The sequence below is a fragment of the Bufo bufo genome, chromosome 6 (assembly GCF_905171765.1).
Source record: "Bufo bufo chromosome 6, aBufBuf1.1, whole genome shotgun sequence".
Classification (NCBI taxonomy): domain Eukaryota; kingdom Metazoa; phylum Chordata; class Amphibia; order Anura; family Bufonidae; genus Bufo; species Bufo bufo.
This window is the reverse complement of record NC_053394.1, coordinates 158,922,160-158,936,650: the sequence shown is the minus strand read 5'-3', so window position 1 is coordinate 158,936,650 and position 14,491 is coordinate 158,922,160. Positions and strand designations below refer to the sequence as shown.

At 41.6% G+C, this 14,491-nt stretch overlaps 1 protein-coding gene across 10 annotated transcripts in view; it reads right to left on the bottom strand.

Moving 5' to 3' along the window:
• Nucleotides 1-2,966: 2,966 nt before the first annotated feature.
• Nucleotides 2,967-14,491, bottom strand: part of SLC43A3 (solute carrier family 43 member 3) — a 47,378-nt gene continuing 35,853 nt past the window's right edge. For all 10 annotated transcript variants that reach the window (XM_040437038.1, XM_040437039.1, XM_040437047.1 and 7 more), the window contains 5 exons: nucleotides 11,130-11,279; nucleotides 8,939-9,040; nucleotides 3,714-3,897; nucleotides 3,406-3,529; nucleotides 2,967-3,322 (listed from right to left, as the gene is read on the bottom strand). In XM_040437038.1, coding sequence (XP_040292972.1) covers nucleotides 3,203-3,322; nucleotides 3,406-3,529; nucleotides 3,714-3,897; nucleotides 8,939-9,040; nucleotides 11,130-11,279 — 680 coding nt within the window. In that variant the 3' untranslated portion in view covers nucleotides 2,967-3,202. The remainder of the gene's footprint in view (nucleotides 3,323-3,405; nucleotides 3,530-3,713; nucleotides 3,898-8,938; nucleotides 9,041-11,129; nucleotides 11,280-14,491) is intronic.

Here is a 14,491-nt window from a genome sequence, read left to right as displayed (position 1 = left end):
AGCAGAACGTTCTCCACGGCGTCTCCAGACTCTGTCACATGTGCTCAGTATGAACCTGCTTTCATCTGTGAAGAGCACAGGGCGCCAGTGGCGAATTTGCCAATCTTGGTGTTCTCTGGCAAATGCCAAACGTCCTGCACGGTGTTGGGCTGTAAGCACAACCCCCACCTGTGGACGTCGGGCCCTCATATCACCCTCATGGAGTCTTTTTCTGACCGTTTGAGCAGACACATGCACATTTGTGGCCTGCTGGAGGTCATTTTGCAGGGCTCTGGCAGTGCTCCTCCTGTTCCTCCTTGCACAAAGGCGGAGGTAGCGGTCCTGCTGCTGGATTGTTGCCCTCCTACGGCCTCCTCCACGTCTCCTGATGTACTGGCCTGTCTCCTGGTAGCGCCTCCATGCTCTGGACACTACGCTGACAGACACAGCAAACCTTCTTGCCACAGCTCGCATTGATGTGCCATCCTGGATAAGCTGCACTACCTGAGCCACTTGTGTGGGTTGTAGACTCCGTCTCATGCTACCACTAGAGTGAAAGCACCGCCAGCATTCAAAAGTGACCAAAACATCAGCCAGGAAGCATAGGAACTGAGAAGTGGTCTGTGGTTACCACCTGCAGAACCACTCCTTTATTGGGGGTGTCTTGCTAATTGCCTATAATTTCCACCTGTTGTCTATCCCATTTGCACAACAGCATGTGAAATTGATTGTCACTCAGTGTTGCTTCCTAAGTGGACAGTTTGATTTCACAGAAGTGTGATTGACTTGGAGTTACATTGTGTTGTTTAAGTGTTCCCTTTATTTTTTTGAGCAGTGTATATATATATATATATATATATATATATATATGTACCATAATTGGTTCTGGTGCTGTACTTATGTAATCAGCTTGGTTCTGGTACTATATTTATGTATCATGCTTGGTTCTGGTGCTGTATTTACGTACTGTGCTTGGTCCTGCTAATATATTTACGTAATGAACTTGGTTCTTTTGCTGTATTTATGTAATGGACTTGGTTCTGGTGCTGTATTCATGTAACATGTTTGGTTCTGGTGCTGTATTTATGTAATCAGCATGGTTCTGGTGCTATATGTATATACCATGCTTGGTTCTGGTGCTGTATTTATGTACTTTGCTTGGTCCTCCTAATATATGTATGTAATGAACTTGGTTTTGTTGCCGTATTTATGTAATGAGCTTGGTTCTGGTGCTGTATTTATGTACCGTGGTTCTGGTCCTCTCAGCTATTTTTGGAAGTCTCATAATGGTGAATAGAGGGTCGGCCACCAGGGATGCACCTAGCCTTTCTGCTGCCTGGGGTGAAAACTGAACCCCCCCCCAATGCCAATTTCTTAACCTAACCCCTTTGCCACAATGAAAGCGCTCATTGCCCATGACCCTTCCACTGCCCCCCACTTGCCCCTACCTGGTGCTGCCTGAGACGATCGCCTCACCTGGCCTTATTGGTGGTGCACCCCTGTCGGCCACTCAAGTGCTGCTTGCTCTCCATTCACTTCGGGGCCTTGTTCTTGAAATACGTAGGAGCAGCTCTTACAGGTGGGACTTCCACCATCTAACATTTATGGAATGTCTTATTGATATGCCATAAATGTGCCAGATAGGATAAACCCTTAACCCCATAAAATAAAGTTACATTTTAAAATTTATGCTACTAATTGTGCTGCTACTACGTGTATTTAATACCCTACAATGGTTGCACAGGGTAACTAAGACAGGTAAAGCTTTTTTTGTCTTCCACAATCTGAACATCATAACATTTTTACTTCTATTCTGACATGGAACCACTTATGTTTTATGTGTGACAACCTGTACTTTGTATAGGCACCATTTTGTGGTATGCATAGGTTATTATTAAGATTTTGCCATGTTTTTTTTTTTTTATTGTTTAGGTTGCTCACCAATCATTTTGTGCTATAAATTTATTGTCCCAAAGATACCTAGATTATTTGGTGTCTTCACAGCTAAGAGCAAAAACAGATTAGAAAGAAAGGATATGCTTCACTATATAGTTTTAATTAGTAAAAAAAAATACAGGTAATACATTCCCTTTAAGGTCCCTATCTGTCACTGCTTTTCATCACGTGAGGCTTACTAGGCATATGGTCATGTTTTTCTATACACAGCTGCCAAATTCTACATGACTATTCACAAGTGACTATGTACTAATAAAAAGTAGGCTATCTTTCTTTGTTCATACTGAATACTTACACTAAAGGCTCTACAATGTCATCTTCTTAAATGCTCTCCCAATGAATGCAGGAAAGGAAGCCTTGTTGAAATGTTTAGATTAGAAGAGCTACTAGTCATGTCTCTTGAAGTCAGGGTTGGCATGGAGGGAGGAGATGCAAACTAGGCAACTGCCTCGGACCCCTATCCCTGGAGGAGTCCCGCCGCCACTGTTTCCTTTCAAGTGAATAACATAAAGCTACAAAAACCAGAACAGGACATAAAATCTGTATGAATGGAGCATGAGGAACAGTCTTTGTGAGAGAGGAGGAGCATGGGGGAAAGTCTGTGAATGAGGACAGCATGGGGAGTAATTTATTGTAATTTTGTGGAGCATAAAGTGGTTTACTTTTACTGTGTAGTGCACTATTACTGATGGAGACATAACTAATGTCTGTGGCACAATATGGGCACTATCTGTTTGGGGTGTAACTATAGTTTTGACATTATATCTAATGTACAGTATTGGGATCAATTATGCCACACAGCAAGTACGGTAATAGGGATAAATGGGAAAGTGATTGGTAGGTCGATGAAGGTTAGAGAGGGTGCTGGAAGGAGTCTTTGTGGTGACCTGGTCTAGAGGAAAAAGTGAGCATAAGAAAACAACTTCAATCATTGAAGGCATATTATTGGTGTCTGTATAGTGTATGTGGGGCTAGATAATATTGGATAAATATATATGAATATAAAATTTTTTTTTTTTTTGGGGGGGGGGGGGGGGGTGACTTGGAGCTTGCAGCACCCCTGTATGTGCTAGAGATGAGTTTTTGAGACCTCTTCATAATGCCTTTTAAATTTACTGTATAACCATGTTCTTGGTATACTATTGCAGCATTTGGGCACTGGGGTTCCCACTTTGTCCTTAAGATATTTCAATTTATACTTTCAAAGATTTCTGTTTTCTTGCAATATAAGTAAAAACCAAAAAGGTGATAGATTCTCTAAAACTGATTAAAGCCATGACTGTTCTTCTGCCTTGTGTCTCAAATGTTTCTTTTGTCTCCAAACCCGAAAAACATTAATTGGGTGTCCAACGGTTAAAAGCATCAGGATCAATAGAGAAATATTAACCTAAAAACATAAAAATACATTCATGAGTAACAAATTACAGATTTGTAGCGAGTTCATCTTCATCTATAAAACTGTTAACATACATAGAAAGGGTCTCCGTGCAGGTACGTCCGAATAATATAAATTGCTGGATATTGTAGGAGAGATACCACTGCAGAAAGAGTCATTAACAGTCCATACAGCTTTCCAAAGTGTGCAGGTGGGAACCTACAAGACAAAAATGTTGGAAAGTTTACCCTATTAAAACTGCAGCAAAAATAGACCATTAATCCATGAGCCATATTTAACACTAATGACTTCTCATGTGGCAACCCCATAGGCACCATAGTCTTCCCTTATAGTCTCGTAGTTCGGTGAAAATATATTTTATGTTTTCCAAAAGGTTACTTACGCTATAGACAGAAAGGCAGCATTTCCTCCATACAAGAAGGACCGATTAAGTACTTGGAGGATGAAAGTTGGATACAACGCAGGAAGCTCGGAAATTGAGGCGCAGAGTGAAAAGAGGATGCACTGAATTGTGGTCAGTAACAAAGACAGGACTGAAGAGCGGAGGTCATCAAGCGGCTCTGTAACTGAGAAAATATAATGCGGAAATTGTTATCAAAGCTGCCGTGAATAAGGATGAGGGGTAGGACGGTAGAGTAGACAAATACCTCTGCCCCATTGGGAAGAAATGGAGCAATTTGTGGATTAAACAACAACACATTGCCTTTACATTTCTTTGTACAACCAAATGGATGATACATGAAAGCACTTGCTAATGCTGTAGGTGCCAAGGCCTAATGTGCACATCCCTTAAAGGGGTTATCCCACTGTTACATAGCATATTAATTGTGTAGTTCAACACTCTTTGCAATTTGCATGCTGTTAAAAAATCTAAAGAAAAAAGAAAATTCAGTGCAGAATTATGACATCTTCTTACATAGTACCTACATCTGGTGTTCAGAGTGTATAGCAATGTGCACGTCCACCTGAGCCAGGTCCCTTTCCTCAAAGCCAGATCAGATGCATAGAATTAGTTTTATTCCCTGACAAGAAGGACAGAAGCTAATCGATTGTATGATTAAAGGGCTTGCTAACAATTTTGATACTGATGGCCTATCTTCAGGACAGGTCATCAATATCCGATAGGTGGGGGTCTGACTCCCACCACCCCTGCCAATCAGCTGTATGGAGAGGTTGCAGCGCTCAGGTGAGCACTGTGGCCTCTTCCTTGGCCAGTGACATCACATTCATTGGTCACATGACCTTGGGCAGCTTAGTCCGATCTGCGAAACCAAGCACAGTCGCTGTACAATGTGCTTGGTAAGTAAAGGGGGGGATGCAACGCTCACCAGAGTGGCCTCTTCAAATGGCTGATCTGTCAGGATAGGTCATCAATATCCAAAAAAGTTGGGACACTATATAAAGGTAAATAAATGCTAATAAAAACAGATGCAATGATTTGCAAATCTCATAGACCCTTTTTTTTAAATCACAATAGAACATAGAACACATCAGATGTTGAAAGTGAGATATTTTAAAACTTCATGAAAAAGTTACCATATTTTTTTAACTATAAGACACATTTTGAAAAGTGTGGGGAAAATGGCAGTACATATTATGGTGCAAATGCTAATGACCACTTGCATTATGAAAGTGGTCATTAGTATGCAGGAGGTCAAAAAGAATGATATTCATAAATGATCACTCGCATAAGTCATAGGAAGAGGTGAATAGTGATCTGGATTATTTAAGACTTAACTTTTACTTTAAATATAATATAAAATAAATGAGATATATCCCTCAAAATAACTAGAAGCTGAATACACAATACCGTTTTCCACTGCCCCACAATCGAAGGTACTCTTATGAAAACAGTGACAGCTGTGTCCACACTTACACAATCAGTGTCGGACACTAGAAGGTAATTAGAGCTGGTATGCACTAGTACCTTGATGCACAAAGGAAAGGCAGCAGCAATCAGTATATACTGACACCTGATGTGCAAAATTCTGACAATATCGTAGACAAAGGCATTTAGCAGTGTATACATAATGCACAATGACACACAACAAAACAACAGAAAACATACAATGATTAGGTGTTAGAAGACACCGTGCAAATAGTGCACAGTTACACCCATATCATAAGGTGCACGGCGGCACCATTGAAACCCAGTGTCCTACCCTACAGATGGTGGGTTCTCCAGACACCTCCGTTCCAAGTTTTCTGGTTAGGGTGGTCCGGTTCGACAGTAGAGAGTCAGTACGATGTGAAGGGATCACAGGGAGATGTTCCTTTCTATCCCTAGACGACCCTCGGGACCCTACAATAGTCCTGTTGGTCTAACCACGGGGTGTCCCACTAATTGGGCCCCTGTCCGGAACCTAACCCTAGAATTGCATTCCCTATTTAGCCCTGGAGAGATCCCAACATGCACGTTTCTGAGGCAGAAACAATCCTCTCATCACGGGAATATATAGAATGGGCCAAAAGAGTATGATTCGCTTTCCGGAGGCGGGCAAGGCGGGCTCTTGCAGAAAAACCAGGTAACATCAATGCCAGCGGTCTCAACCTGTGTACTGCAACGAAGGGAGGGGGTTCTTCATCTGTCTCCCTTTTTTCTTTCCCTGTATGCTGTGCACCTATCTGTGCACTCTACTCCATCCAGGAGCCATCGCTCCTAGTGGCTTTTGTACCTGCTGGTGATTACCATTCCCAGCATTGGCTTGCCGGTGAACATTATCTCCGGCAAGCGAATCATACTCTTTTGGCCCATTCTATATATTCCCGTGATGAGAGGATTGTTTCTGCCTCAGAAACGTGCATGTTGGGATCTCTCCAGGGCTAAATAGGGAATGCAATTCTAGGGTTAGGTTCCGGACAGGGGCCCAATTAGTGGGACACCCCGTGGTTAGACCAACAGGACTATTGTAGGGTCCCGAGGGTCGTCTAGGGATAGAAAGGAACATCTCCCTGTGATCCCTTCACATCGTACTGACTCTCTACTGTCGAACCGGACCACCCTAACCAGAAAACTTGGAACGGAGGTGTCTGGAGAACCCACCATCTGTAGGGTAGGACACTGGGTTTCAATGGTGCCGCCGTGCACCTTATGATATGGGTGTAACTGTGCACTATTTGCACGGTGTCTTCTAACACCTAATCATTGTATGTTTTCTGTTGTTTTGTTGTGTGTCGTTGTGCATTATGTATACACTGCTAAATGCCTTTGTCTACGATATTGTCTGAATTTTGCACATCAGGTGTCAGTATATACTGATTGCTGCTGCCTTTCCTTTGTGCATCAAGGTACTAGTGCATACCAGCTCTAATTACCTTCTAGTGTCCGACACTGATTGTGTAAGTGTGGACACAGCTGTCACTGTTTTCATAAGAGTCCCTTCGATTGTGGGGCAGTGGAAAACGGTATTGTGTATTCAGCTTCTAGTTATTTTGAGGGATATATCTCATTTATTTTATATTATATTTAAAGTAAAAGTTAAGTCTTAAATAATCCAGATCACTATTCACCTCTTCTTATAGTATGCAGGAGGCTCAGGGAGTGGTGAGTTAATCACTGTGCTAGGTGTACTCACTGCTCCCTGTTCCTCTTCCAGGCGCCGCAATGCACGTGTCCTGACTGCGTACAGCGTCAGTATGTAGTGCAAGTTGGCGCGCACTATAACCTTATGCTGTGCAATGTCAGGCCACAGTGCAGTGCTAGGCCAGCAGAAGACCAGGGAATGTTGAGTGTTAGCACAGTCCGGAGCAGGTAAATTCATTTATTTATTTTTGTCTGATGGCGTTTGGGGTCTGATCTGAGGCCTGAGGAGAAATGGGAGTATGATCCGAGGTCTAAGGAGGAAAGGGGGTTCTGATCTGAGGTGGATTTTGGGTATTATGGGGTCTGATACAGAGGTTGAGGTTGATCTGAGAAGGGATGGGGGTATGATGGGGGTCTGATCTTAGTTCTGAGGAGGAATCGGGAGTCTGGTGGGAGTCAGATCTGAGGTCTGGAATGGGGGTCTGATTACAGAGGTCTCATGGAACTTGGGGGTCAGATCTGAGGTCTGATAGAGCTTGGTGGTCTGACCTACGGTCTAAGAAAAATGGGGTTGTGATTTGAGGTCTAAGAAGTAATGGGGGGTCAGATCTGAGTAAAAATATTTTTTTTCTTATTTTCCTCCTCTATATACTAGATGCATCCAGTGCATCTTATGGAGCAAAAAATACTGTAACTCATTCAGAGCTTGACGGCAGCAATGCATTAAAAAAATTGGGACAGGGCCATATCTAAAATTGTGTAGCATCCCCTCTTTAATTAACAAGAGCCTGTAAAAATCTGGGAAGGGAGGAGTCCAGGAGTTGCTAGAGTTTTGGGAGAGTAATGTTGTCCCATTGTTGTCTGATCTAGGATTTTAGCTGCTTAATAGGACGGGCCTTCTTTGCCGGATTTTTACGTTTCATTGATGCAACAAATATTTTTTATTGGTGAAAGGTATGGATTTCAGGCAGGTCAGTTCAGCACCTGGACTCTTCTTCTTCTTCAAGGCCATGCTGTTGTGATGGATGCTGGAATATGCAAGGCCTTCCATGTTAGCATATGTTTTTCTAAAACCTTTATATACTGTTCAGCATCAATAGTGCCTTTCCAGATGTGTAAGCTGCACACCCCATACCATCAGAGATGCAGGCTTTTGAACTGTGTGCTGATAAAAAGATGGATGGTCCCTCTCCTCTTGAGTCCATGTGACACAGTGTCTATGGCTTCCAAAAATAATTTCTAATTTTGATTCATCTGACCACTGAACAGTTTTCTATTTTAAATAAGCTTTGGCCCAGAGAAGACAGTGGTGTTTCTGGATTGTGTTGACATGGTTTCTACAGCTTTAACTTGTGTATATTCCACAGTAAACTGTGTTCACAGACAGTGTTTTCTGGAAGTGTTCCTGAGCCCATGCAGTGATTTCCAGTACAGAATCATGTCTGTTTTTAATGCAGTGCTGTCTCAGGACCCGTAGAGCATGAGCATCCAATATTGATCATTAGCATTGTTCCTTTAACACATGGATTTCTCTAGATTCTCTGAATCTTTTGATGCTATTATGTACTGCAGATGATGGGATATTCAAAGTCCTTGCAATTTTACAATGAGGAACATTTTTTATAAAATTCTTTCACAATTTTTAGATGCAGTTTTTTGTAGATTGGTGAACCTCTGCCCATCTTGGCTTCTGAGAAACTCTCTAACCTGCTCTTTTTATACCCAGTTATGCGACTTAGTAGCAAATTGCCTCTCCAGCATTTTTTATTTATTAGCTCCATTTACTTTTCCAGCCTTTTGTAGCCCCTGTTCAAACTTTTTTTGAGATTCATTGCTGCTTTCAGATGCTGAATATTTTTTTAATATCTAGCTAGCATCTTGGCTCAAGGCAGAATCTGTATGAGGCTCCCCACCTACCTTGTGCTCTATAATATGATGTCTTCGTATGTGGCAAAAGCACCTTGGGGCCCTCTCAGGCATCAGGGCCTGGTTGCCATCACAACCACTTTAGTTACCCCCTGTATCTATCTTTTTAATGGATGTGTTAATAATCAGAATATGAAAACACATTTTAGAGTCATTACCTTTGTGTTTCTTTTTGTGCCTGTCCATAATGAGTCCATTCCAAGGAGCACACAAAACCCCAAAAAACTGGGATATAGCAAAAACATTTGTATATTTACTCACTGAAAAAAATTTATAAATAAAATGATTATGTCATATTTTTGCACGTCACATATCTCTCACATAATATGGTTGATGTCATTTTGAATGTCCATAAATTCCACAAAACTGTCCAGGGGCCTGGACATCACATAAGTGAATATATATATATATATATATATATATATATATATATATATATATATATATACAGGGAGTGCAGAATTATTAGGCAAGTTGTATTTTTGAGGATTAATTTTATTATTGAACAACAACTATGTTCTCAATGAACCCAAAAAACTCATTAATATCAAAGCTGAATATTTTTGGAAGTAGTTTTTAGTTTGTTTTTAGTTTTAGCTATTTTAGGGGGATATCTGTGTGTGCAGGTGACTATTACTGTGCATAATTATTAGGCAACTTAACAAAAAACAAATATATACCCATTTCAATTATTTATTTTTACCAGTGAAACCAATATAACATCTCAACATTCACAAATATACATTTCTGACATTTAAAAACAAAACAAAAACAAATCAGTGACCAATATAGCCACCTTTCTTTGCAAGGACACTCAAAAGCCTGCCATCCATGGATTCTGTCAGTGTTTTGATCTGTTCACCATCAACATTGCGTGCAGCAGCAACCACAGCCTCCCAGACACTGTTCAGAGAGGTGTACTGTTTTCCCTCCTTGTAAATCTCACATTTGATGATGGACCACAGGTTCTCAATGGGGTTCAGATCAGGTGAACAAGGAGGCCATGTCATTAGATTTTCTTCTTTTATACCCTTTCTTGCCAGCCACGCTGTGGAGTACTTGGACGCGTGTGATGGAGCATTGTCCTGCATGAAAATCATGTTTTTCTTGAAGGATGCAGACTTCTTCCTGTACCACTGCTTGAAGAAGGTGTCTTCCAGAAACTGGCAGTAGGACTGGAAGTTGAGCTTGACTCCATCCTCAACCCGAAAAGGCCCCACAAGCTCATCTTTGATGATACCAGCCCAAACCAGTACTCCACCTCCACCTTGCTGGCGTCTGAGTCGGACTGGAGCTCTCTGCCCTTTACCAATCCAGCCACGGGCCCATCCATCTGGCCCATCAAGACTCACTCTCATTTCATCAGTCCATAAAACCTTAGAAAAATCAGTCTTGAGATATTTCTTGGCCCAGTCTTGACGTTTCAGCTTGTGTGTCTTGTTCAGTGGTGGTCGTCTTTCAGCCTTTCTTACCTTGGCCATGTCTCTGAGTATTGCACACCTTGTGCTTTTGGGCACTCCAGTGATGTTGCAGCTCTGAAATATGGCCAAACTGGTGGCAAGTGGCATCTTGGCAGCTGCACGCTTGACTTTTCTCAGTTCATGGGCAGTTATTTTGCGCCTTGGTTTTTCCACACGCTTCTTGCGACCCTGTTGACTATTTTGAATGAAACGCTTGATTGTTCGATGATCACGCTTCAGAAGCTTTGCAATTTTAAGAGTGTTGCATCCCTCTGCAAGATATCTCACTATTTTTGACTTTTCTGAGCCTGTCAAGTCCTTCTTTTGACCCATTTTGCCAAAGGAAAGGAAGTTGCCTAATAATTATGCACACCTGATATAGGGTGTTGATGTCATTAGACCACACCCCTTCTCATTACAGAGATGCACATCACCTAATATGCTTAATTGGTAGTAGGCTTTCGAGCCTATACAGCTTGGAGTAAGACAACATGCATAAAGAGGATGATGTGGTCAAAATACTCATTTGCCTAATAATTCTGCACGCAGTGTATATACAGCCATTTATAACTGCGTACATAATAACTAGGGATGAGCGAATTTCATATTTTGAAATTCGTTTTCGGTTCGGGTTGTGGTATAATGTGAATTGTGTAACGGAATCCATAGAAACATAGAAACATAGAATGTGTCGGCAGATAAGAACCATTTGGCCCATCTAGTCTGCCCAATATACTGAATACTATGGATAGCCCCCGGCCCTATCTTATATGAAGGATGGCCTTATGCCTAATCCATAACGCAATTCACATTATGCCATAACCCAAACTGAAAATGAGATTCAAAATATGAAATTCGCTCATCCCTAATAATAACTTATAATACAAACCTAGGTGGGGGTCTCCTCCACTTAAGTGGGTGATAGTAGGGTTCAGAGTTGCAATGAATAAATAGTGTCTAAGTTGCATAAGAGAAAGCCAAATCAGGTGCCACCAAAAAAGTGATGAGAGGACACAACTCCGAAATGAAACCTCAATGTCTGTAGAAAGAAAACATGATGGCTCAGATTACTGTTTCATAAAATATACATTATGTAGCTATTTCAGTTTGTTGTCTACTATATAGATTATTTTCTATTGAGAATCCAAGATTATGCTTTCTGTCACCCATGTGCCACAAAAAAGCGCCCACTAGGATGAGGTCTATTACAAGCTCCCGACTCAGAATTCTTAGAGATTTATACTAACGGGAGTGGCAGGAATTGGTAGAGGTGAATGTCTTATATTGTTTTTTATGCCACTCTGAGCCTTAAAACAATCTAGCAGGGAACAAGTATGCAAAATACAGTAGCTCTCCTCAAGAAGACAGTAAAGTGTTCATCTAGTGAAAGCTATAGATAGCTACCATGTAAGTAAATTTCCAACACTACCAAACGATTTCAGAGGTGGACTTGGAATTTAAATTGGCCCTGAAAAAAAAAACTAACAGTGGCTCTAATGTTGTATGAGGGTCCAAACTGACAGAAGGCGGGGCCATTACCTTAGTGCAGCACAAAATACCTCACAAGCAAAACCAAATACTACAGTGCAACACAAAATACTGCTGCCCCTGCTGCAGTATTTAACTGTAACACTGTCCTGAGAATGGCGATACAGTTGAATTCAGATGTGTACCTGCGGCCGCCAGCCAAGTGCACAAGTACCAGATGCTCCTAGCATTATTTAATGCTGAGAGCATCAGATTATTATGTACCCGACCAGCAGCCATAAGGAGGGCACAGATGGCCCTCATGGCACTGGCCCACCGGGAAATTTCCCTGTAAGGGTCTATGGCTAGTCCATCCTTGCTTGTATCCATTTCTGCAAGAAGGATCACTACTTTTCTGGAGGCAGAATATGGAGCATCCCAAACAGTTCTGATAATGGGAAAAAAAGGAGTGAGCACTCACACCATCTGGACCATAGGATATATTTATTAATTAGTATCCAATAAATCATTCATATAAATGCACTCAAATACAATAAAACTTCATAAAAATAGTAGTTGGTACCAACACATAAAATGACACTGAAAAATGGTAATTGTGCAATCCTTGCGTTATTAATGTTCAAAATTGGCACTTTGTACTGCCTAGAATTATGCAGTAAATAGACCACTATTGGTAGTGGTAATACCTCAAACCGCAGTCGGAAATTAGAATGTCCCGGAGAAAAGTACCTATGACTCCAAATGGTATTTAAGTCTCCTCGTGCATGTGGGTATATATTTCAACAGAAAAGTCTCTCCACGATTGATTAAATATAACCGCCCAGGACTGTAGGTTTCACGCCACTTAATTCACAGTTCAAGTTCCTACCTGAGTCCAAATTGTCCCCCGCTAAGCCGTCCTTCCACGAGGAGCGAGTGATGCCGGCTGCTACGGCGTCTCACGTCGCAAGTCTCGGGTTGCTGACGTCACTGTATCGCGGGATCACGAGATTCGGCAGGCAGGGATAATACTTTGTCGGTGGCACCTGTAGTTGTATCCTGTATCCTGGAGCGGTATTAATATTAGTGGATTTCCTTATCGCATGGCCATGCAATATCTTTAATCAAGGTCCAGTGGGTTAGGTGGGCGCCAGATTCTCTGACATGAACATTTGTATGCTCTTGACATATATACTCTTCAGCCGATAGAATATAGGGAAAATTTGTATGATTGGGATGTATGTCTATTTATATTTTTATATTTTTAGGCCTATTATTGTGTTTTTATATGTATTAAAATGTTATTTTAACGTATAAATTGGGTATTGGTCAATCCTACTATGTTTCCAACCTAATTTTTGGAAAAACGCAACTAGGTTGAAAAAACCGCAATGATACCGCATGAAAACCGCAATGGAGCATATATGTCCAAAATCCGGATTTTCTAGAATACCGAATGGACTATAAAAGGTGGAGAAGGAGGACTTGCGCTTTTACCACTGAGGAAGGGGTGTAGACGCCCCGAAACGCGTCTGGTGACAGGAAGAAAAGCGCCCACCTAACCCACTGGACTTTGATTAAAGATATTGCATGGCCATGCGATAAGGAAATCCACTAATATTAATACCGCTCCAGGATACAGGATACAACTACAGGTGCCACCGACAAAGTATTATCCCTGCCTGCCGAATCTCGTGATCCCGCGATACAGTGACGTCAGCAACCCGAGACTTGCGACGTGAGACGCCGTAGCAGCCGGCATCACTCGCTCCTCGTGGAAGGGCGGCTTAGCGGGGGACAATTTGGACTCAGGTAGGAACTTGAACTGTAAATTAAGTGGCGTGAAACCTACAGTCCTGGGCGGTTATATTTAATCATTCGTGGAGAGACTTTTCTGTTGAAATATATAACCACATGCACGAGGAGACTTAAATACCATTTGGAGTCATAGGTACTTTTCTCCGGGACATTCTAATTTCCGACTGCGGTTTGCGGTATTACCACTACCAATAGTGATCTATTTACTGCATAATTCTAGGCGGTACAAAGTGCCAATTTTGAACATTAATAACGCAAGGATTGCACAATTACCATTTTTCAGTGTCATTTTATGTGTTGGTACCAACTACTATTTTTATGAAGTTTTATTGTATTTGAGTGCATTTATATGAATGATTTATTGGATACTAATTAATAAATATATCCTATGGTCCAGATGGTGTGAGTGCTCACTCCTTTTTTTCCCATTATCTACTTTTTCTTTGGTTCCGGGAACCCAAGTTGTGAGTTAGTAGCACCCGTCCATTACCACCCAGGTGTGAGCCAACCACCAACCTATCTTTTCCCAAACAGTTCTGAGCCCAGAGCTTTCAAACAGTGCTCTCTGGTCTAGCTGATAACCCTAGTTATGTTTCAAGTCATAGTAGTTACATGTATGTGGAGCTACAGAGACTAGGGGTGAGCGAATCGCATAAAACTTTGTTTCAATATTGTACGGAGCAAGCGCTCCGTACAGTATCAGAATGTATTGGCTCCGATGAGCCGAAGTTATTACTTCGCCAAGTCTCACAAGACTTCACATAATAACTTCAGAAATTGATTTATACTGTAAAAAAATCATTTTGTGAACTCAGCAAAAAAAAGGTCCAAGGCTGCGCTCACCTGATATCACTTGTAATGGAGGCACGGACTGAGCTGGGAACCAGGCGCACAATAGTAGAACTAATAATGAACGAAGGGTCCAGCTTCCAAAAAGTGACGTTCTTTATTCCAAAAAGCACATAT